We start from the raw sequence: 24,360 nt of genomic DNA on the forward strand, positions 1-24,360 counted from the left end.
AACACAATGATGGAAAGTGGTTCCCTATCATTTAGCAGCAAACTTACTTGGCCGTCCTCGCTTTGCTTTTCTTGGTAATCTGCCGAACTTTCTTTTCTCCCTCTGGGTGCTCTGCTTTCTGTTTGCTTCCGTCTTTCAGTTTTTTCTCTGGCAGAGTGGAACAACTGGACACATCCTCGTTGTTCAGGGTTTTAGAAGGCTTGAAAGGGTCCACAGAGTCATCAAACTTGTCTGGGTCGAAGGTGTAGGAGCCTTTGGGGAGCACTGGAGAACTGCTCGCCTTGCTGTTGCTCCCAAATGGGTTGAAGTTGGGGTCATCCCACTGACTGGGGTCAAAGTTATATGTTCCCTTCCTAGGAATGGGAACGTCATCCAGGTTTAGAGGCACAGTTGAGTCTGAAACTGAGAAATTAGTTACTGGAGCTGGCTCAGAAATAGATGCTGGGTCAGAAACTGGTTCTGATATTATAGGTTCTGGTGCAGGTTCACAGGATGTCTCTGGCACTTTGGGCTTGACTTGCTTCTTGAGTTTGCTGGTTGTCTTTCTCAATCCTAATTTCTTTGGAGGTGGCTTGCTGACTGCCCCCTCATCCACACCAAACTCCAGCATCACGGATTTTGCCTCGGATGTTGACTCTGTTGCTGATGCTAATTCTGCTGCTCCACTGTCTTCGTAGACGGGCAGGGAGCTACCAAGTGGCTCAAGTCTGGGGAAAGTTCTTGTACTGCATGGTGGTGGAGAGTTCTGGATTTTGGAACCTCCACTAGTGAAAGGATTAAAGTTGTCATCTAACTGGTCAGGGTCAAAATTATAAGAGGCTTTGGGAACAAGTTCTTGTTCCTCGCTTGATTGTACTTCTTCCCTAGGTGCGTCACTTATCTCCAAGGATGGAGGTTTAGATTTGCGTGTTTTAGTTTTTGAGCTGAACTCAACGGATTGGTTGACGACACCATTGTTTTGTGCTTCTGAATCAACAAGAGGTTTCTCTTCTGGGAGATTCACAGCAGGGTAAAGGTCAGCTTCACTGACTTGGACTGAGTCTATTGCAGGACCAGCAGAAGAAGCTAGAGCAAAATCCAGATGCGGTTGTTCAACCAAGACGGGAATAGTGTCACAGGGTGGTTCTGGTGATGGAACTGTGCATTTTGTCACTTCTGGAACCAATGTCTCTTCACAGGGTAGATCTGTCAAGAGAACTGTAGATTTTTCCACTCCGGGAACCAGTGTCTCTGAGAATGAATCAATGATGGGCTCAGAGTCTATTGGGTCTGACAGGTTGCCATTTTGTTGTGCTCCAAGGTGCCTGGTGTTCATCTCCAGTGGGTCTAGCACAGGGGTCGTAGGCTCATCTTGACCCATGTTGTGGAAGAGCAAATTTTTGTCATCCCCAGCTGGCGCTGTAACAATCAGGTGCTCATCCTGCTCCACATCTGGACACAAAAGAAAAAAAAAATTAAATACACATAAACACAACTACTGCATGTTAATTTCTCCAATCAGATCAGACCTCAGATGTGCTTGATACCTCATTGGTTCTTTGAGAGCAAGTTACTAGCCTGCCCACAGTTCCACTTGCTGCTGTTGCTACGGTAACGCCTGACTATGACATGAGGGCTGTCACATTCAAACCAACCAAGTGCATTTGACAACGCTAACTAAAACAAGACACATTCTGTGTTGCAGGAAGCGAGAGTGAGAGCGAGCGCTTTGATGGAGTCTTTGCCTCCAGAGACGCGCATCAACATATTTTAATGTGCCTGTCATAGTTACCTCATATAATATTATGTTGCTAGGAGACAAAACAGTCTGCTGTGTTTCTACCAACTTCAACTCACCAGCTTGCCAGTAGAATATTTTTGCACCTCCCACCTAAATCCATCTAAACATTACCACACCTGTGCCATCTAAATACATTAACTATCGAGAAAAGTTAGTCATTCCAACAGTTATACTTAAATAAATACTATTTTGATTGCGGTAGTCATTTACCAATATATTATTAATTTTATATATTATTAAATATAATATATTATTATTAATATATATATAATATATTATTAAACTCTCAATACTCTTAGTAAGATGCAATGCAGTTCTACACCACTGCAAACTACAACCAAAATAATAAACAACAAACAATCATAAGTTAATACCATTTTAAAAAAATATTGAGATTCACTTTTTTCTACAAATTTTGTTGTTTTTATTATAATTTTTGCTTTAAATATATGAATAAGGCAAATATATTCATTTATATATTTTAGATTATTTTTATAATGCTGCTGTACAAACCTTTTTACTTTCTATCTATCACTTTCTATCTAGTATTCATTCCACACGCCATCCAGCTCTACAATACGTCACCTGTCTGTAAAAGATAATAAAAGATAAGATGTAAGATACTGCCTGTCCTCCCTTGTATAAAGTGGAAATTTACTTGTATTTACTTATATTTGACTCACTATTTGTGAATATGCAAATCTTGTTTATCTTATATTCTTTTTATTTTATTCATATTGCATTGTATTTTATTGAAGAGTGTTTTCTTTTTGAGCTACTGCAACCAAGTAATTTCCCTTGTGGATCAATAGTGTCTATAATAAAGTTCTTTATTATGGCAAGTTTTTATGTTGATCAATTGTTTGTGCAGGTGTAAATAATATTATGGTGTGTTAGTACTGTCCGTGTTAAAAACAACCAAAGTAGCTTTCTGGCTTCCAATATCAAGTTCTAAGGGTATAGTGCAGTTTATTCCTCGACTGTAAAAACTATAAACTATGTAGTCATGTTTGGCTATACAAGGATGCAGTTTGGCAAAGACAGCATGTTTAAAGATTTCTTGAGATGCTTTAGGATATATGGGGTCAACCAAGAAAACATCCACATACAGATACACGTGTGATTCAGTAGGGGATGTTTGTTAAAAAGCAAAGGAACTCAAAAGGAAACTCCCTCCTCATGTTGCACCGCCTGAGCTTTGCAATGTATCTTATGGAAAAATGTGCCAGTAGCTGCTTGACGGGATTCCTCTTAAAGTGTCAGACTTACACTGTACATAAAGCATAAGTGTGTGTGGTGTCAAACTGCTTGACAACAAGCTAAATGAAGTTGGGGCCCTCATCTCCTCCTCCTGAACCCTGTCAGCGACCAACACAAAACGGTGAACTGAAGCTTTTGTTGAACCTGTTGAATTCCAGCGCAAAGGCTATTCCCACACTCTGCCACAGGCTCCACCTCTCGGCGTTTCGCATTAAAATGACGGCACTTTTGCCAAACCCACCCAGAGTAAAAATCCATCCACAATCTCAAAAACACTTCAGCAAGCCAACAGTGCATACTTGAGCATTAATTGCTAAAGATAATGGTCTGGGGGTAAAGAAAAGCAGGTAAATCCTTAATAAAAGCAGGAATGCAGGAGGCAGGTACATTCCTGACCCTGCCCTGCTGCATGTGGATCCAATTACACAGAACTTGATCCACCATGTGCACGGTTCATGTACTGTGGTGGAGCTGATTCAAGCCTACAAGTGCCATTAAAAGCAATGATGGCATAGTAGTATGATGTCAAACATTTCCAGTCACCTCCTGTTTCCATGGTGACCTGGAGGACGACTGTTGATTACATATGCTGCGATACTTTCGCAAGCATGTCAGCCCACAAGTGACTCATTTAGAAACACCTGCAGCCTCTCAAATCCGTTAGTGCCTCACCTGTTTTGTTGTCACTCTCCAGCTCGCCCTGGACTATCGGTGGCACGTGGACAGGAGTTGCTGCTTCAGGGGTGTCGAAATGACCATCTGAGTCAGAGCTGATGCAACCAGAGGGGAGAAAGGAATAATTGCAAATATGACAACAATTGACAAAACTATCCTCACAACAACTAAGACTGAGGAAGTCACACACAGAAGAACTGCACTTTCATGAAACAATATTAGATTAGAAAAACACATTAGAATCAAGACATTTTGTATGGATGCACGTTGATTCACATCTGAAAAAACATCACAACTGAGAAACCAGTATCAGACTGCGTAATGGTAGAAATCAACCGTCCACATCTGTGCAACACAGCTGCTGCTTTTGGAAGGCAACCTTTTAACCATTGCTTTTTATTGGTTGACACTGTTTGAACCCGTAAAGTGACAATTACAGGGCAATTTTGGGTGTTCACACTAGTCCATGTCTCCTTAGGGCTAATTATTGGATGTATCATTACTAGGACTAAAAAAAGTATGTTCCCATGTTAATAAGTCAAGTGTATAAGTCTACAAGTGTACCTTTGTGGGTACTACCCTAGTGACCAGACAGAGTGAAACCCTTTTAGTGACATAACCACACAAAGGTTGCAGCGTGTATTATAACCTAGATGATAGCACAGCTCTGACTTGCGGTATAAGAGTCATAGAGACAGGAAGTAAATGCAGTAAAGACAAAAAGAGGAAATGGCAACCTACAGTCTTCCTGTGACATTCACTGCCTTGAAACAATATGTTTACATTTTTCAAAACCTGAGCGTTTTACTCCAAAAAGTTTCTATTATAAGGTTGTTTGATATGGCCAACATGGTCGGAACAGTTGATGTGACTGCTTTAAAAAACGGTTAACAAATGGATATCTGTTCTATTTGACCACACATTAGTCCCGCTTTCCTCTTGAAACAACATCATCTAAATATGCTCTAATACACAAGAGGATCAAGGCCACAAAGCCCAAAGCATGTGTCATGTTTGTGTGTGCAGCGATTGCATCACTTCTTCACTATCTCTGACTGCACTGTTGAGATGGACGGTTATTGCTGATGAAGGGTTGAGAAGCCACAGCCATTCAAGTGACATCCAAAATGTCCACACACAAGACTATTGTGGATGCTTTTTCTCAGTATTTGTCATTCTTCCTCCATGAAATTCATCCATCAGTTTTCAGAAGACGTACTCTCGCACACACACACACACACACACACACACACACACACACACACACAACAAAACACTCCTCACTGTCACAAGTGTCCAAAAGAATCCTTGCCTGCAGCCTTGAGATCGCTCTTCATCATCATCCTCCTCTTCCCTTTGCTCCCCACCCTGCACCCTCTCGCTCCCCTCCTCTTCCTCGCCTTCCTCTCCCCCTCGCACCGCCGTCCAGGTCCATTTGGCCCAGGACACAGGTGACAGCCAGGACATCTCTCTTCTTTCTACAGGGGATGACGACTCAATGCTGGACGCCTGAAAGCCTCACTGCGCAGATCCTTTTTGCTTCTTGTTCCTCTTTAAATTCCTCCCAAGTGCGCTCACGTCATCCTACGAAGCTTCCCTCTTCACATGGGTTCCTATAGGCGGAAGGAACCATGTCTTTTCTACAAACATCCCTTTACTAAGTGTGTTCACCCCCAAGCCCTGACTCTCTGCCTGTGCTCTGATCAGCTGGTTCTCTAATAACGGCTCTCTCTTTCCTCTTCCTATAACGCCCTCCAGCCTCCACACCAGGCGTTTCCAGTGACACTAAACCCAGGCGGGGGAGGCAGCGAGCTTGCAGTACAGAAATGGATGTAGATCCTCTTCACTCAGCTCCATGTGTTCCCCTGTGGTTGGAGAATGGTATGAACCGTCAGCTTGCTGTTCCTCTCTGAAGCAGAAGGAGGAGGGAGTCAGAGAACAAACAGTGAGGGAGGAGGAGGAGCTGCAAAGCATGGGCTCCTCATTTGTAACCCAGGGAGAGGTTAGGAATGTGGGTCTGTACCAAAAAGAAGTCTCTGCACCCCCCGCACCCCCAGGCTGTTTAACAGTTAACTGGCTCTGCCATCATGTGATGGACTGGAGCAACCAGTTGTATTGGATCATCTCAATAAATCCACCTGACTCAATTCAGGTGCTCTTGAGCTTTTGTACTTCAGGAAGAGACATCAGCATTACATAAATGCTGCATAAATGCAGGACATTGTCACTTTCATTCTGACAAAATTGAGGAATGAGCCAGAAAAGCCATAATATACAGATATTCAAGGCAAAGACAATGCAAAATATACATCCACTATCACAACATACACAACACAATCTAGTCATTGGAATTGTGCTTAACAAAGATAATAATGGTCAGTGTTGAATGACACTAGCAGAGTATTCATGTAATAATACTGCATTTCTGTACTACTGTGGTCGTCATTTGCCGTGGCCTCTCAGTATGAGGCAGTGAGGTTCCACACCAAGGGAACCAAATACAGTAGCACCTCTATATGCCACCACCCTGTCAAGCCTACAATTTGGAGTTCTACCAAAATTTATGCCAAAAGTAGCACAAAAACACAAAGACAAATTTTGCAAGCCTTCCACAACACAAGTGACACAACTACAGCAACTACACAAGTATGTTTGTCTTCATCTTTTGTACATGTAATAGCAAAGAGGAAAACGTGATCACAACCATAGAAGCAGTAATGAAACTTACAGCAACGTGGGAAAGTGATGCACACATCTCGACCCTGGCTGCTCAGTACAATAACACAAAATAGCAGATAGTCAGCTGCGGGGGGAGTAAGTCACTGTTGATGCACTACACTACTGCTGTGGGGATGTCATTGAACTTCATGTCAATAAATCCCAACTATCCCTTTAAGTTGCATCGTATTATCATATGCGTGTTTCTCTATTGAGCCGTCAAGTGTCATCAATTTCAGTTTTATGTGGTCTTACTATACAGCGGCTAGCTTATTTTCACAATTATACACAGTTGAGTAACTTCATGTCGGAGGTTGACCGGTGTCCTAGAACAAGGAACAGATAATGTTCGACATCTGAGGTTTCACTGGATTAAATCAGCCTTTAGACAAATCCCACAGGTATTTATCATTGTTTGTTCCCCCGTGTGCCTACTAGGTCTAATGTTGTCAAAAGACATTCACTGCAGCTGTGATGTGAAATTTAAACTGTATCAAACAAGTAAATTACATTTACTGTACACTATGTGCCGCCTATTGCAAAGCAATGCTTTTACAGCTTTGCAATGTCAGATAGAAGTACAGTACGTGTGATGAGTATTCTAAGTATAATAATAAAGTTTTAAACAGTCAGTGTTTAGCCACGTATCAGCCCCTGTCACACAATTTTCCATGGCTGAGCAGAGGCACACGTGGCTCATTTCGAGGCTCCACATTGAAAGGGTGGAGTTTGTCATTATTTACTGTCTGGGACTGCAGAGGCATGCATTTGGTTTCAGGGCGATCGTCTGGATCAATTGGTGACTTTATTCTCGTGTCAGTGCCTCTTTTGCGTCTGAGAAAGTCATAACAGAGGAGAGTTTCCCAGCTTGTGTTTTTCTTGTCTAAAAATGGCAGCAATAAACATTAGGAGGTAGCATGAGGCAGCTGTGCATTGATGTGTGCTTGAGATAAAAGACCACCCGATCCTTAAAAGATGTGCTACCACCACTGCTGTAGCCACCGGAGCTTTGCCAAGAAGTCTGCAACTGCAGTAAGATCTGTACACAACTCAAAAGAGGCTCATGTTTCAAATACTGTGCTGTGGGAGGAACTGGGAAAATATTGTTTTTGCAAAAACAGTCACAAAAGCCAGCAGGACAAACAATTTGACCTTCTCTCAATTGTGAAGTTTTCCTAAGTAGACACAACAAAGCAAATGACATTTACTGGTATGATAAGTCTCAGACTCAGCATCCAGAACAAATATTGCCTGCACAGTAACTCCAAGGCAGGTCAAATGTGCACACAGAAGAAAAGATCCAGTACATTTTCATTATATCTGCTGTATAATTGGCACTGGCACCATAAAAAAAGTATCTCACTGAGTACAACAGAGCAGCGTAACTCTTTCCTACGGAACTAAAAAAAATGCAGACAAACAATAATATTTTGGAAAAACCCCAGCCAAGAACCTGAGTGCAGATATTCCTGTAAATCAACAGAAAATTGTGGGAAGATATGAGTTGTATACAAGCAAAAGGGACATAAAATGGAACAATGAAATAAAACATGCTTAACTGTGGTTTAACATGCCAACAGTGTAGAATAAAGAAAGACCAATGAAAAACTGCAGACACGCAGCAAGCTACACAAGGCCACTGACAAATTGCAATACTGCTGCAAAGTACCCGTACTTTCACTTTGATAATCAAATGGCACAGCGGCCTCTGGTGGTAAGAAAGTAAAATTATTGTTCATGACATACACTTTCCAGTTTACCGGCCATTTTTCTGTTTTGATATTGCCTCTTTGTACTTTTGAAATGCTGTACACAAATACACGTATACCTATGTTAACATTATATAATTTAGACTTTAGACACTTACACCGGAGCAAAGTACAGAGTTGTATACCCACAGCTAGTTTTACACTTACCGAAGTTCATGAAGAAATGGCATACTATTTGGCGAGTTGATTTAAGACTACGCAATTCGTAAAAGTGAAATACCCGTGTGATTCATAGTCACAGTTACCAAAGACTGTACTGTATACTGAAACCTACATTCGCATCACCCCAGTGTGCTCGAGAGATGGCGATCAAAGCCCTGTTTGTTCATATACTCGCCTTCCGAGACGGAAACGGAAGTCCGCTGACCCCGAAGAAGAAGTACTTCCGCTGCGAGGCAGTTTTTTTTTAATGTTAGTTAATGGCGGACGGTTACAACGTTGTCTGTCAACATCTTCACGGTTTTAACTGTAACTGTCTAATTGTAATTAAACATGTCCAATGTGCTGGAAATACGGGGCCGTTACAAGATATTTATGTTCAACTTTCAGGTTCGGTCATGTTCCGTGGTGTATGGACATTTACGGTTTAAGACGAGGCGAAAACGACGTAAAAGGTGAGACTTGTCTTTCCCGAGCGTTGCTTATGAATGAAAGCCGCAATGCGTTTTCAATTCTCTGTAGTGCTGTGTCATGCATATTTTTTTTTTACCATCTTTCTTTTCCTAAGTAATATAAACCCCTGCTTTGTATAACTATTTTGCTCATATACATGGCGTAAACCTAGTCGTTTTTGTCAGTTGAGAATGCAGGGCGAGGATGGTGAAAAAGAGTGCGCGTGTGAAGTGACTGAGCTCCGTCTTAAAGTGGAATCGTTGAAAGAGGAGCTAGAGGAGTGCAAAACGGAACTGGCCAAGTTGCAGAAGCAGTTGACCCACTCTGAGCGATTACAGAGGAGCACAGAAAGCTACAATGAAGATTTGAGGAAACAGGTCTGAGCTGCCAATACTGTAGTTCGTTTTTGTGAATACGTTTTGTGCAGCCACACTCTTAATCCCTTAATTATATGTACCTGCACAATCTAATATGACCCAATTTAAATTGTGCCGGGTTTGAATTTAAAACATTTACTGTGAATGTAGTTTGCATTGTTCTAGAACTGCACTGCATGCATAATACCAACAGCCTCATTTAGACCGTTGAAGTGGGCAAACAATTGTAAACCCCTCCTAGTATAATTCATTAGTTTGCCACCAATGCAAATTACAACCACAATATTGAGCATATTGCTAAATTAACAGGTCTTTAATAGTGTCAGTAAAACAGCACTATGGTGAATCTCATATGCATGAATGTTTTACTTTTCAAAATTCAATGTTCCAGGTTGACCAACTGAGCACAGAGATTCATGAGTGGAAGAAAAAAAATAAAGACAAAGTTCACATTGAAACTCAGACAGAAGAATATGTTTGGACTGAAACAGGTGTGTTTATATTGACTGCATTTACTGTAGTGCTTGGTTTTCTGTCTTGCTCAATGGTCTCAAATATCGCAATGTTTCTTTACAGACTATTACAACTATTACTATGCTGACTACTATCAGAATACTGAGGCTGTGGACTCTCAGGAAAGTCAGGAGGTCACTCCAGCGGTTGACACAGCTGGTGGAGGTGAAGCAGCAGAGGTTCCAACAGCAGAACACGCAGCAGCTGTTGACGTGTCGAGTCAACCTGACAGCAGCGTGGTAGTCACAGCAGAGGTGTGTTTTCCTCCGAGAACTAACGTAATACCACCTCCTACAGGGTTTCCAGTACATGTAATGATTGTGGCGCACCACCGCGGTAAAATAAAAGCCGCCACACCTTGGAAATTATTTTTTTTTAAACATCAAAACAATGTTAAGTAAAACATTGTATGAACGGAGATATGTGCTATATCAGGGGTGCCCAATAGGGCGATCGCAAAGGTAGTGTGGATCGCGTGTCTTTCACAACATAGCCATCACTTTGTAGATGTCGTATGACATCAGTCAACTGACCTTCAGCCCCCTCCTGATTCGCGGTTGTGCCTCGGCAGCAAAAAAGAAAAGTAGAGAACAGATGTCGGCAGCCACACACGTATAATAATACGATGCAACTTAAAGGAATAGTTTGGATTTTTTGACATTACATCCCCATCAGCAGTGGACTGCATCAACGGTGACCCACTTCGTTCCATGAGCTGAGTTCTTGTGAGATTTCGGTGATGAGGAACGTAGTTCCGGTTAGTTAGTGGGGCCAGTAACTTTGAAGAGTTTGGCTTCTCATAACAATATGGTTTCAAAAGAGTTAATGCATTTGCATCACAAAAATGCCTCTTCGAAACAATTAGACCTCACAATCGCTCAGCGTTACTTTCTCTCCTGTCGTATCACTGCACATCCATTGCTGTGTATGTGTTCCACATGCGTGGGTGCGTTTGAAATAAAATATCAATATCAAATATCATAAAATGTTTTACGATGCTTTATTTTGAAAACCGTGAACCCGACTCGCCTGTCTGCCCTGTTGGCACTTCACAGGAGCGGAAGAAAAGGCAGAGAGAAAGGTATTTAAAGTAAATGAATGCATTCCTTGTTCAAGCCTGTGGAAACAACCCTAATGTTGACATTATTACCGACTGTAAATGTAACTATAACAAAAAAATTTGCTGCCAATGTGACGTGGCATAACACAGCGGCAGCAGTCTGCGTCCCATGCAGCCCACCACCACTGCTTCAAAAAATCTTAGGGGAACCCCTGCCCTAATGGTGGCAGACTCCTGAGCATAGTTTACTTATTGAAAGCTTATATCATGTGTCCCCCAGGAGGGTGACGCAGGGTCCATTGCTGACATGTTGAGGGCCACCGCTGAGCAAGCAATGACAGAGACTGGGTTTGTCTTTGACGAGACAACTGGGATGTACTATGACCACAGCACCAGCTTCTACTATGATTCGGTCTGTAAGCATTTTCTCTCTATTTTTAACACACCACTCATTAGGTCCTACATGATTTTGTCCTCCTCAGGTCAGCCAGCTGTACTACGATGCAAACACAGGCATTTACTACTACTATGATGCAGAAAGTGGACGCTACCAGTTTCATTCCAAAGTTGAGGTTCCTGCTGTGCAAACTGGTGGTCAAGAAGATAGCGCAACCGAAAAGAAAGGCCGGTGGTTCAAGAGGGGCCTCAAGAAAACGTCACTACACAGCGATAAGGTAAGTCACAGGTGGACCTATCGTAATATGAATTGCATATAATCAGTGGTTGACTGCTGGCTTTTGAGCTACTATAGCAGACATGAATTGGGTGGATTGATTGTTGTACAGCCTTATCGTTTCTTTTTAGTCTCAGTCTTCAAATGCATGCTGTCGCCCCCATTTATCTAAATGTGAGGCTAGCTGACTAAAAGACTATTCCTCCGACCCAGGTGCACGAGCTGACTAACTCGTTGGCTAATATGAAGATTTGCTCAAACTGGAACACTGCTTGCAAAAGAGGTACACCTTTTCATAGCAATAGCAACACTAGCATAACAGACATGAATTAATTGCAAAAACAAGAAACAAAAAGCCATTTGCCAAGAAACATGAATGAAAGCACAAAAGCGAATGCCACAGCCTCAGTTTGGGAATATTTCGTTTTTAAACAGAATGTACACGTTGAGCGCATGAACACCGACAACAGTCACGGGTAGTTTTTTCAAATGGGGAAAAAAAACACTGATGGAGGTGCTCAGGTAACGGAGCCTTCGTCCTGACAGTCAACGCTTATTGAGGCATTGGGTCGGCAAATATAAACCAAACAGTTCAAAATGGTGCGCGCCCACAGAGTAAACAGCGTCGTTGGCTACATTGCTAAAACATACATACAGGCAACTTCTGTGTCAAGCTAATGTGGCTCACACAGGTAATACACTATACTTGAGTACCATCTAGTGGTCCAAACGTGAATGACACCTCATGACAAAAAAATAGTCAAAAAAATGTCGCGATAATATTGAATATCAATGATAATTTGTGCATAATTTGTTACCGTGACAGGCCTATAGCTTCCTTTCTTTCGTTATTGTTTTTCTAAGTTTGAACCATTTTCAGGTTTTGGTATTGTTAGTGCTAACCAACATGACCACAAGTTTTTGAAATGTTATCGTAACCCTTTAAATCCCTTTGCTACTAAGAGGGCCTCCCTCTTTACTTGTTATTTAATGGGAGACTGTGGTGAACTGTGTTTGAAGACTGAAACTGTATATTCCCCAAATGTTGCACCAAGTCACTTTGGATCTCCAAAGCCAGCCGTCCTACTGTCAGTTATCACTTGAGGTTTAATCCCATTGCTGACTGTCCAATGACAGGAGTTCCAATTTGATGAGGTCAGAATGGAAGAAGATGAACAGCAAGCAACCAAGCGTAAAACTAGACAAAGATCTCGCAGTCCTGAGCTGTCTCCGCGAGAAAAAGACTACAAACGCCAGGGGGACAGGGACAAATCTTCCTCAAAAAGAAAAAAGCATAAAAGTTCAAGCCACGATGAGAAGAGAAGATCAAAGAAGAAAAAGAAGAGATCCAAGTCCGCGTCGCGGAAGAAGGAACGGAGTTCGCCGACTCAGAGCGATGGTAACAGTGAGCCAGAAGAGGGGGAGCTCACAGAGTCTGAGAAGGAGCCGTGGGAGTCTCCTGCCTCCAAGTCTCCTTCTCCCAGCTCCCCTCGCAAACAGAGTCCACAGCCTGAGATAGAGACTCAGTGTCGGGCAGGTGAGCAGGCAATAAGTTGCATCAGCACATGTTCTGGACCAATAAGTCAAATAAGCTGAACTGGTTAGAGGTTAGGTAGAGTCACCTGTTATTTTGCCTTATTATTGGGTGAGGGCAGTGCTTCTCAAACAGAGGGGCGGGCCCCCCTGAACTGTCAGGGGGCGTGAGAGGCACGGAGGACTTTCAGTATTAGTGCAGACCTGCCAACATGTATGAATTTGGCAAATTGGCATACCCGGCATGCAGTTTAACTCTTGAACACGCTTGTATGCTTCACTGCTCTGCATTTTGTTACATTTTGCTGGTTTCAGTTTCGAGTTAATCTGTACAGTTGAGATAAATATCAGTTTCTCAACAGTACTGTATGTCAAATCGGGTGGGGGCGCAAAAACATTTCTGTCCCCCGGTGGGCGCATGACAGAAAATAATTGAGAACCACTGGCTTAGGGCAAGGCAAAGATAATTGTTCTTGTGCTAATCGCTACTCCTCTTGTTGCTGTTGTACTGCTGTGTTACTTTGAAGCCTTTGCTCAATTAGTATGATTCTACATGCTGTGGTGCGGAAGAAGTGGCAATTATTAATATGGCGTAATAAGCATAGTATTGTTATTTTTAGTATCATGTATCATCCTCTCATTTTCTCACTGTCCCAGAACTCTGGCCACCCTGTGTGAGAGTCACCGTGGTTCGGTCTCCAGTGCTGCAGGTTGGCACATTATTCATCATCACAGCCGACGCTACAGCCACCATCGGCAGGTGTGCTCTCTTTTTCTTTTCCACGTGTTCTTTCTTTGAGAGACAAATATCATCATCTCTTAGTTTTCAGTCTCCATGTAAATCCCCAAGGAGGTTTCTAGTTAAAAATAAAGTGATCTCTCTGTTGCAGAGAGAAAGACATGGATCATGCAATCCGGATAGCAGAAATGGGAGTTAGCAAGGTATGACTGTTGATAGGCAGTAGGATTACTCGCACGTGCATGATGAAAATGGCATTTGATGTTTTTGGTTGGTTGTAGTTCCATGCTGAGGTTTACTTTGACCAGCAACAGCAGAGCTACATGCTCGTGGATCAGGGCAGTCAGAATGGAACAGTCATCAACGGCAACAGAATCTTACAGGTCAACATTTTGTCACAACCATGTGTCACTGTTTTTTTTATTATTATTATTATTATTATTACGTGGGAACGACCTTCTTCCTTGTCATCTGCAGCCCAAAACTAAGTGTGAGCCGCACCCACTGATGCATGGTGATGAGGTAAAGATGGGAGAGACTGTGCTGTCCTTCCATATCCACGCAGGGACAGACACCTGTGATGGCTGCGAGCCTGGCCAGGTGATGGCTCACCTCAGCAAGCACAAGAGAGAAGAGGTGCCAGGTGAGGCTACCCTCAGCATTGGGAATGTGCACAATACAAGAGCTGTATCAAAAATGCTGCCTGTAAAAATATGCATCATAGCCGTTATAATTCATTCAAATCAATCATCCAATAATTCATTCAACCAAAATTGTTTGTTTTTGTAATAGCAGACTTTTTGACACAGTGATTGTGTTGGATCTCATTACATGTAGCAACACCAGTGCTGTATCATGTTAACTGGTATATTACAATGTAGTCTGCCATTATCAAAGTAAAAGATTTAAATGAATCTCTGTGCTTTACCACAGGGCCCACTCTCAGCAAAGATGATAAAGAAGCGCTGAGACAGAAGGAGCTCAAGCAGATGAAGGCCAAATATGGCCTCCAGGTAACATAATGCTACGCTTAGTTGTCCGTCTCCCTTCTGCTGTATGTGTCACTGTTAACCAACAGAGATGCTTTCCTGTCTACAGAGTAACGAGTTTGAAGAAGCCAAAGCCCTGAGAAACCCAAAGTACAAGGACCGAGCCGAGTCTCGACGTCAGACTGTGGGCAGCGAGGGCGTTTTCCAACAAGATGACGCTCCTGCTTCTGTTCATGTGTAAGTCCACAATCATCACTTGTTGTATGTCACGAATCAAAATAAGAGGCTTAATAAGTCACCTAGTATGTATTTCTACATTTTGTGTTCTCAAAGGGAGATCAGCGAAGTCAATAAAGGAAGGAAGATGCTGGAAAAGATGGGCTGGAAGAAAGGAGAGGGATTAGGAAAAGGGGGAACCGGAATGAAAGACCCGGTAGGTTTCCACTCAATAGTCGTTCAATTCTGCTTGCCGTGCTACGGTTCCGATATCAGTGGAATCTGTTGGTCGAGCACAATGCTAGTCAACCTCGACTTTCTCAAGTTGCAAACCATTTATATTTAATGAATTTATTCCAAGGTAAATGTGTCTCATTCACAAGAAGAAGAATTTAACCATTATATAATATAACAATCAATACATAATTGGAAAAGAAGAAGACGCCGCCCATCGTTAACTCTGTGATGCTCGCTGAACAGAGGTCTTGCATGATAAAGGCTTTATTATGCTACAGCGTTGTCACTACACCAGCCCTTCTGATGGCGTCTTGATCCTGTTATAGCTCCTCGGTGGGCCCTGAGCGCGTGACTTCTAATGCTCTACCAAAACGTTAGAGGCAGTATTCTCCTGAGCGTGAGCAACAAAAGCTTCCTGTGTATAGGCATGGGCCGGTTCCTGATTTCAAGGTATACCACGGTATGAAAAAATCACGGTTCCAGAACCAGTGAAATTGTTCATCATACCGTTCCTGTGATATGAGAGAAAGTGGAGGTCGAGTGTGGCCACTCCATGGAAATGCTTTGGCAACAATAATATTTAAGCAAGTTGTACTTATTCCTGGCCTGTCAAGCATAAAAATGACTAGATGAACTAACTAAATAAACTAAAATACAAATACATGGCAGAAGAAACATTTGAATTGTGAATAGTGGTACTGTATTCTACATTGGCCACTAGGTGTCAGTGGTCGGTGAGGCAAGGGCCAGACGTGCTTGCCAGAAGATGTTAAGTATCTCACTACTGGCACAGTAATAATAACACAATCATCGTAATAAACGGAGGGACCAAAAACAATATATTTGATCTTCTCAAATTTTTGGTGCCTAACTGTTTCTACGGTTTGTATTAGTGCATTAGTGAATGCATAAACGAGAGGCATTAACTTAAATTTCCTTGTAGAAAGGCGCTTTATGAAAGTAAGTCCGTTTACTTGTATTCATTTACAGCGCAGCCTTGACACATCCAATATGGCGGCGACGTTGACGTATCGCAGCAGGGGACAAACCCACTCGACGCGCCGTCTATCTATGTCTATGGGCCAGTCGGCATCCGTTAAGCCGGCGCCATGACTCCATAGCATATTGAAGCCTTAAGCTGAAATGTAAATACTGTGACAAAGTTACAGTATGCGTTCAGACAGTTACGTGGCAGAATACATACTGACATTAAACAAATGACTTTGAATCTTCTGTCATATTTGCTGTATTTTTTTTTTATGTTGTCGCACTGAAGTTAAGATTGTTTGTTAATAAATAACAGACATTTGTCTGCTAGCCCCACCTTTCTAGATACTGTACCACCGTGTTTGGTACCTGGATGTAAGGGGTCCAGTTTTGATACCATTCATAACATTTGACTATTATTTTACAGGGTGAAAAACAGAAGTGTTTTTTGTTTGGATTAATTTCCTTTCTGGTTCATGTGTCTTTAGATTCAGCTTAAAATCAGGAAGGCCCAGTCAGGACTGGGGGCCTGTGCCACAGTGTCGCTGGATGACGCCTCTCTGACCAGATCAAAATCCCAGAAGAATTGGGAGAAAGCGCGTGAGAGATTTGCAGACAAGTGCCAGGCTGACATGCCGCCATCCACAACACAGACGAGCACGTCCCCCAAAACCTGGATCAAAGCAGAGACTGGGGCCGTGGACCCTCAAACTGGTATACATCCAGATGCCCAGAGTTGAACTGTGTGTGCAGGTTTCTAAAACGGTATCTGACCTCAGCTATTATGGACAACTCTGCTTTGTGAAGAGAAGTCACAATGTGCTCTCATGGTTCTGAGGGTCCATCCAGCAGCAGTGCACCACTGCCACTGTGGCAGCCACGGATCGCCCTAAGCAAATATTGACACACTCAAGCTCTATTTCTCACAGTGAGGTCATACTGTGGAGAGACAACTTGTAGGCGTGCTCAGACGTGCACTGCAACATGTGATTGTAACACATGACTGTAACTGTAACAATGTGCAAAATGTTTTTATTTTTCCTGCTGCACATAAAACTTCTGAGAAGCTCACACTGCTTCTGTTATCACTTCATGTTGCCTCTGGTGCTAAGAAGCATTCAGCCGTGTACTCCATTATAAATACACACACACACACACACACACATTCTGACAATCAGCAAATGTATTTTCCAGTATCACAGTTTGCAGGCTTATCTGTGAGTTCATGTGTGAATATTTGCATGTGCTCACTCTCTCACCACCTGATTAAGAAATACTGTTAGTTTACGTTACGTTTACAATGCACAATAATAATGTTTTCTCATGAAAACACATCTAAATAGAAATGCTATGGGAGGGTGAGGGTACAGCAGTGTCAGTACAGTAGAGTTATCATTCGTTGAGGGTATCAAAGCATTGACATGATTGATTTGACTCACATGACACTGTTGCTGTGACTCCTGCTGGTTTGTCTGCTGTTCTTCTTCTGACTTATGGCGCCTCCCATTTTGATCTTCCTGTCGTCCAACAAACGTGGACGCAGCTGCTAGTTTCCCAGACTTGATAGATACACTTGTATGTTTCTTGACTCCTCCTAATGCTGCTCTGAAACCTCTGACATTTGACAGGTAACTCCCCCCTTCCCTAAGACTCCTCCTTCATCTCAGCTGTGCACACTACAAGTACCGTAAACAATGTGCTGCTGATATTGGTGTTATAAACATGGGCGGCATCATCATCCATAATAAGATGTGACGCATGTGATTAAACGGCAATTCATTCTTGTTTGGTGATGCGGCTCAGGGCTTTGTGTGATCTGGATTGACCAGTTCCACTGCAACACTTTTCTGAGACAATGGGCCTCTGTTCTAGCCTGTTTAAAATGAAGCATTATGAAGTTATCATGATAAACATTTAACGTGATCCCTGCAGGGCAACATCAGCTGATACAAGTGTTTGATAATGTAATCTTCTTGTTGGCAGACAGTTTGTCTCGATCCCTGAGAATGCAGATGTGCAATTTGTTCATCTTGACTGACATAAGCTGTACACGTTCACTTTTCCCCAAGGCAACTAAAGTCTGACGTGATGAAAATGTAGTGCCATCCCCTCTCACAAGAGGAGGCCTCCCATTCTCGCTTTGCGGATGACACAGGCTAAAGGTCATGTAGAAAAATCAGGGTCATCCCCTCTCATACCGCACATAGTGTCACAATTGTACACACCCAAACTCAAAAGGGACGTTGTGTGCTGTATTTCTTTTTAAACCTGAGACGAAGTGGGCAAGAGTGTCTCCAGATAAGATATTCAAGTCACCGCTAATCCTGAAAAGCATTGATTGATTTAAATCAATCAACATTAAATAGATTAGTTTCACGGTACACTTTTAAGTTTATCCCATGTTTTCAAATGACAAGGTACACCAAATATGGAAGTGGTCTTGCAACGTAGACGAAAAGCATAAGTTGTGAACAGATCAGAAGATGGCAGGCCTAATGCTGCCTTACAGAAAACTGGGGACTGGAAGTCAGAAGTTCAGACTAGGAAAAATAGCACTGGAATGCCACTTGAAGTCAGAGTGTCAACTTGATGAAGAAAACTGATGTGACAACAAGGTGATGCCGTTCATATTCAATGACAAATTGTGCACAAAGTGTATAAGATTTCAATAGAGGGCCGATCTGAAAAAGAATAATAGAAACGTGTTTATTGTTATTATATTAATTGTGTTGAACTGCTTAAATTGCTTTTGTATTTTGGTTTAATACAGGCAGCACGGTGTTCTCTTTGTGTTTGCATGGGTTTTCTCCAGGTTCTCTGGCTTTCTCTCACATTCCCAAAACATTCAAGTTAGGTTAATTGGAGACTCTAAATTGTCCTTTTGGTGTGAGTGTGAGTGTGAATGCTATATGTGCCCTGTGATTGACTAGTGACCAGTACAGGGTTGGCCCCGCCTTTCGCTCAAACTCAGCTGGGATAAGCTCCAGCTCACCTGTGACCCTGAACAGCATAAGCAGTAAAAAAAAGAAGAAAAAAAAAGAATGAAGACTTGAATGCTTACCAAGGTCAGCCATCATATTCTTTGTTTAATGATGACTGACTGGCTGCATTACTTCCTAATTTCTCATATACAGTCATGGAAAAAATATTAGACCACTCTTGTTTGTTCAGTTTATTGACCCATTTGAATGCCTGGTACAACTAAAGGTACATTTGTTTGGACAAATATAACGATGATAATAAATATAGCTCATAAGAGTTTCATTTAAGAGCTGATATCTAGCAACTTCCATGCTTTTCTTGATAACAACCAAAATCACTTAAGTTCTTACAGTACATGAATAGCTATAGCATTGTACAGCCAAAAAATGTAACTCTTATGAGCTATTTTTGTTGCCATTGTTATATTTGTCCAAACAAATGTACCTTTAGTTGTATCAGGCATTAAAATGGACAAGAAACTGAAGAGACAAGGGTGGCTTATCATGGAAAAGAAAAACAATTTGCAACAACACTGTGCTTTTAAACAGAATACAGGGTCAATCCACATGTTTGCGAAATGCAGCTAGATGGCTGTGTTGTGCTGTGTCGAACAATCGGCTCCTGTTTACAAAAAAACAATGCTCCAGGCAACCGCTGTGTGATCATATGAACAGCTTCCAGAACAAGTGACTATAGCATCATCACTCACATCACTTCCCTGCACACTGTGGAGCAACTCTTCCGCTTCCATCTTATAGTGCACTACTCCACTGGAATCACACAGCTCAGACCACGTGGGAGCCGTAAAAAAAACACATCAGCAGCATTGTATAATAGATGCAGGCACACAGGGTCATGTGTGCGGTCACAGCAACAAAAATACTGATAATAGCCTGCATACAGGTGGGGGTCTAAACCTGTCAATGCATAACTAGATCCTGAAATATGATGACGATGAGCTTCGATTGTTCATATTGTTACTAGCGTCTTAGGGGTTATTATTATTTTGGTATAATATAAAGGATCAGGCATATTTAGGGTGTCTCAGCCCAAATTATGGTGGATTTTTTGGTGTTTGTGGCTGGTTCACACTGGAAAATAGTCAAGTTGCAAGGTATTTCCTATCATGTTTGTCTTCATGATCAACAAATTACAGGCAAGGAAAAGTCACAAAATAATGAAATGAGCTTGAAAAATGTCAAGTAAAACGTATCTTTTTCAGCAATACTGTCTCTCTTTTGTGCAATCTAATTTTCCACCAATTACAGCATTACTTATGGTTCTGTGTTTTTCATATTATTACAACTTTAAAAAATAACAACTTTCTTTAATATTTCAACTTATTGCTGCTAAAATGACATGATTTTTTCCTCATAATATTACGTTATTCTCATAAAATTATGACTTTTTTTCGTGAAAGAATTTATTTTGTTTAATATTTTGACTTTATTCTTGTAAAATTACTGCGAATTGTTGACTATTATTGTTGTTGTTGTTTTTTTTCAAGTTTTCTTGTTAAATGATATTTCTAGAATGTACGCAAGCCAATAAAAAACAGTCGCAGACCACAAATGACCCCCGGGCCGCACTTTGGACACCCCTGTCCTAACCATATGTACCACCGTGCTACATGCTAACTTGTCCTTAAAACTTTGTGTGGATTCTGAAGTCGAGAGACAATTCCGCTCTTGAACTCACTTGTGTAAAAGTGGTTGTGGGAGAGGAAGTGGAAAGGGTGGTAGAGGTTGTGTAAAGCCTCTTTAAAGGTCACATGACCACCAAGTTTTTCTTGGTCAGAGGAAACGTTTCTCATTCCAGCCACATTCCAGCGTGTCTTTATTTTTAATGATTAATTATGATATGAAAAATGATGACTATTAATCCATCCTGTATCCTGTTTAGGGTCACATGTGAGCTGGAGTCAATCCCAGAAACGGGGGTGCACCGTGGACGGGTTACCAGTCAATCTCAGGGCCCTTTAAATGGTAAATAGTGATGCGTGGACGCTTTTTTTTTAAATGGCAAACAAGGAGGAAACTCCCTGCCTGCTTTTGATGTCATAGAAGAAGTCTTCTGTCAGGCCAAAAATTCTTGTTGAACTATGCTACTGTTAAAAACTTTCCTAGTGTGACTGCGTCGGAGCCCCAGGGCGTGTCTCCCTAAATGACTTCATCATCCAAGAAAAGCCTCCAAGAACCTCAGCAATACACTCACCCACACAATGCAGTCACATTTTCAAAAACAGGCCTGTTTTTAGCCTGTGTTTCATTCAAGAGCATCCGTCTCCTCGCTCTATGTGCATGTGTGTGTATGTGTGCCAGACCAGCATCCTGTTTATACAGCCTGACTGGAACTTGAAGCAGCCATCAAACATGAATTGTTAAAGTTCCTGCTCTCTTTTACAAAGAAAACATTGTGTTTTAGCTACCTGTCAGCGTACAGTCAGCCATACTGCATCACACACACAAACACACAAACTGCTGGGTCAACTAGTTAGGGGAATTATGGATTGATGAAAAGAGGCTTTGTGTTCAAGCAAAGACAGAAAAGCTGCCATACACACACATTACAAACACACTCCATGCATGGTAGTACTGTGCTGCCCAAAAGTCATCCCATCAGGACCAGAAAACCTTCCTAAAACTAGGTCCTACCTTGGTTTGTCAGAGCACATCTGCTGTGCAGGTTGTCTGGTAGTGGATGAAGAAATGGTCCTCTGTGTGCGAGTGAGCTCCTCACTTCTGAGCTTGTGCTGGACTTCTGCTGTGTGAGCGCCTGTCTGTGTGGTGGAGCTCCGTCCATGTGGCTGCATGGGAAAGAGGAAATCAAACTCCTAGGCAACAAGCCACAGACACACTAGACTTTTTAAAGACGCAGCAGTCACAGTTCTGACAGATCTATGTCTGTAAAGGTTTAATAAGCTGTGGCTCCACTTTGTTTGGTTTTACATGAGCATGCATGCTGACACCATCTCTGAATATTGCATGAATATCACAGCCACATATGCCGTGGTGTCTTTGCCCCCTTCCTGAGTTCTTATTCATTTTGTATGTTTGTCACACTCAAATGTTTCAGATCATGAAACAAATTTCAATATTAGACAATGAAAACACAACTGAACACAAAATGGCACTTTTTAAATGAAACTTTTTATTATTAAGGGAGAAAAAAATCCAAACCTACATGGCCCTGTGTGCAAAAGTGATTGCCCCCTAAACCTACTAACTTCTTGGGCCACCCTTAGCAGCAACAACTGCAATCAAGCGTTTGTGATAACTTGCAATGAGTCTCTTACAGCGCTGTAGAGGAATTTTGGCCAACTCATCTTTGCGGAATTGTTGTAATTCAGCCACATTGGAGGGTTTTCCAGCATGAAGCGCCTTTTTAAGGTCATGCCACAGCATCTCGATAGGATTCAGGTCAGGACTTTGACTAGGCCACTCCAAAGACTTCATTTTGTTTTTCTTCAGACATTCAGAGGTGGACTTGCTGGTGTGTTTTGGATCCTTGTTCTGCTGCAGAACCCAAGTTGGTTTCAGCTTAACAAACAGATAACCGGACATTCTCCTTTTTTGGTAGAATGCAGAATTCATGGTTCCATTTATCACAGCAAGTCTTCCAGGTCCTGAAGCAGCAAAACAGCCCCAGACCATCACACTACCACCACCATATTTTACGGTTGGTATGTTGTTTTTTCTGAAATGTGGTGTTACTTTTACACCAGATGTAATGGGACACACACGTTCCAAAAAGTTCAACTTTTGTCTCGTCAGACCACAGAGTATTTTCCCAAAGGTGTCATCATCAAGATGTTTTGCGGCAAAATTGAGATGAACCTTAATGTTCTTTTTGTTCAGCAGTGGTTTTCATCTTGTAACTCTGCCATGCAGGCTGTTTTTGCCCAGTGTCTTTCTTATGGTGGAGTTATGAACACTGACCTTAACTGAGGTAAGTGAGGCCTGCAGTTCTTTGGATGTTGTTGTGGGGTCTTTTGTGACCTCTTGGATGAGTCGTCGCTGCGTTTTTGGAGTCATTTTGGTTGGCCGGCCACTCCTGGGAAGTTTCACCACTGTTCCATGTTTTTGCCAATGGCTCTCACTGTGGTTCTCTGGAGTCCCAAAGCTTTAGAAATGGCTTTATAACCTTTTCCAGACTGATAGATTTCAATTAAATGATGTTTTAACAGGGGGGCAATCACTTTTTCACACATGTAGGGCCAAGTAGGTTTGGATTATTTTCTCCCTTAATAATAAAAAGTCTAATTTTTAATAATTTTTGTTGCGTTGGTTATTGTGAAACATCTAAATGTGTTGTGTAAATCACATGAAACGAGTTATAATAAATAATCTGTCTGACGTAGCTACGATATTGCATTTTAAAGTGTTGTTATATTACAGTGTATTAAAGGCTACACTGTACTACAGTACTACAGTGACAACCACTGCAGGAAGACCCACGCTGGTGTCTCCCTCTAGCGTTCTTCTCTTAGAATGCAGCCTCCTGCAACACATCATTACCCTGCTATAGCTGAAAACTAAAGATAAGACATGTTATTGATAGAAAATATGAATAAATTAAAAATGAATTCAATCAATAAAATACAAATAAAAAGAATCATATCCAACACTGGAGATGTATAAAAGATGTAATATTCTGAAAATGTAATTAATTTATTCTTTTTTTTTAATCATCCCTGAAAGCTTTTTCATGGCCGGTGGTTGGGGACTCCTGCTTTAGAGTATCAAAAATAAACATATTTAGGGCTTTTTATGTGTGTGTCCATTATTTGTGTTTATTTTCGCCATTTGCTGGTGGGTTAGGAGTGTACCTTGGGTTGGGCATCGAGTCTTGAGCATCGATGGGAAGCGGGACTAACATTCCGATTCTCCCGGGATCGTTCAAGTGTTTTTATTTTGATTCCTCATTGAGAAGTTTAGACATTATAGACATTTAATCCAAAAACAACTCTGGTTAGCGCCCTCATTTAAACCATGCAAACTCTTATGACGCTGCCTTTTAAAAGCTGGAAACGAAACGAGGAATCAGAATGGGAACCAGAGTCATTCAAATTCAAACGATGCCCACGCCTAAACGTAACCCCTGTATATAGGGGGAGCTACTCTTTGTGAATAGGTACAGTTCTTCTACATTACAATACTTCTATCTTTATTCCAAATTAGGCAAACTGTTGACAAAAAGTAGCTATCTAACTCAGGGGTGTCCAAACCTTTGGGCTGCAT

General features: G+C 41.8%; 2 protein-coding genes across 7 annotated transcripts in view; one reads left to right on the plus strand and one right to left on the minus strand.

Annotated features, from left to right (window-relative positions):
- The window catches only part of tacc1 (transforming, acidic coiled-coil containing protein 1), a 29,123-nt gene extending 7,212 nt beyond the window's left edge, over positions 1 to 21,911 (minus strand). The window contains exons 1-3 of one of the 5 annotated variants that reach the window (XM_054784907.1): positions 21,775 to 21,911; positions 3,713 to 3,810; positions 48 to 1,431 (exon numbers count right to left, since the gene is read on the minus strand). In XM_054784907.1, the coding sequence (XP_054640882.1) occupies positions 48 to 1,431; positions 3,713 to 3,810; positions 21,775 to 21,794 (1,502 nt within the window). In that variant the 5' untranslated portion in view covers positions 21,795 to 21,911. Of the gene's footprint in view, positions 1 to 47; positions 1,432 to 3,712; positions 3,811 to 5,027; positions 5,636 to 8,349; positions 8,403 to 17,577; positions 17,743 to 21,774 lie in introns of those variants that run through there. The other 4 variants (XM_054784904.1, XM_054784906.1, XM_054784902.1 and 1 more) reach the window with 4 other exon arrangements.
- aggf1 (angiogenic factor with G patch and FHA domains 1) lies at positions 8,573 to 17,209 on the plus strand. 2 transcript variants are annotated; one of them, XM_054784908.1, is made up of 16 exons: positions 8,573 to 8,670; positions 8,752 to 8,816; positions 9,000 to 9,191; positions 9,583 to 9,682; positions 9,768 to 9,958; positions 11,045 to 11,176; positions 11,247 to 11,438; positions 12,575 to 12,974; positions 13,628 to 13,730; positions 13,861 to 13,912; positions 13,991 to 14,092; positions 14,187 to 14,352; positions 14,643 to 14,722; positions 14,808 to 14,935; positions 15,032 to 15,131; positions 16,627 to 17,209. In XM_054784908.1, exons 3-16 carry the CDS (start codon positions 9,006 to 9,008, stop codon positions 16,876 to 16,878), a joined length of 2,184 nt encoding a protein of 727 aa, XP_054640883.1. In that variant the 5' UTR covers positions 8,573 to 8,670; positions 8,752 to 8,816; positions 9,000 to 9,005; the 3' UTR covers positions 16,879 to 17,209. The 2 variants fall into 2 exon arrangements, with proteins under 2 accessions (XP_054640883.1, XP_054640884.1); XM_054784909.1 differs by lacking the exon at positions 12,575 to 12,974 and adding an exon at positions 11,651 to 11,720 and having other exon boundaries at positions 8,580 to 8,816.
- Positions 21,912 to 24,360: the final 2,449 nt, after the last annotated feature.

This window comes from Dunckerocampus dactyliophorus, chromosome 8 (genome assembly GCF_027744805.1).
Source record: "Dunckerocampus dactyliophorus isolate RoL2022-P2 chromosome 8, RoL_Ddac_1.1, whole genome shotgun sequence".
NCBI lineage: Eukaryota > Metazoa > Chordata > Actinopteri > Syngnathiformes > Syngnathidae > Dunckerocampus > Dunckerocampus dactyliophorus.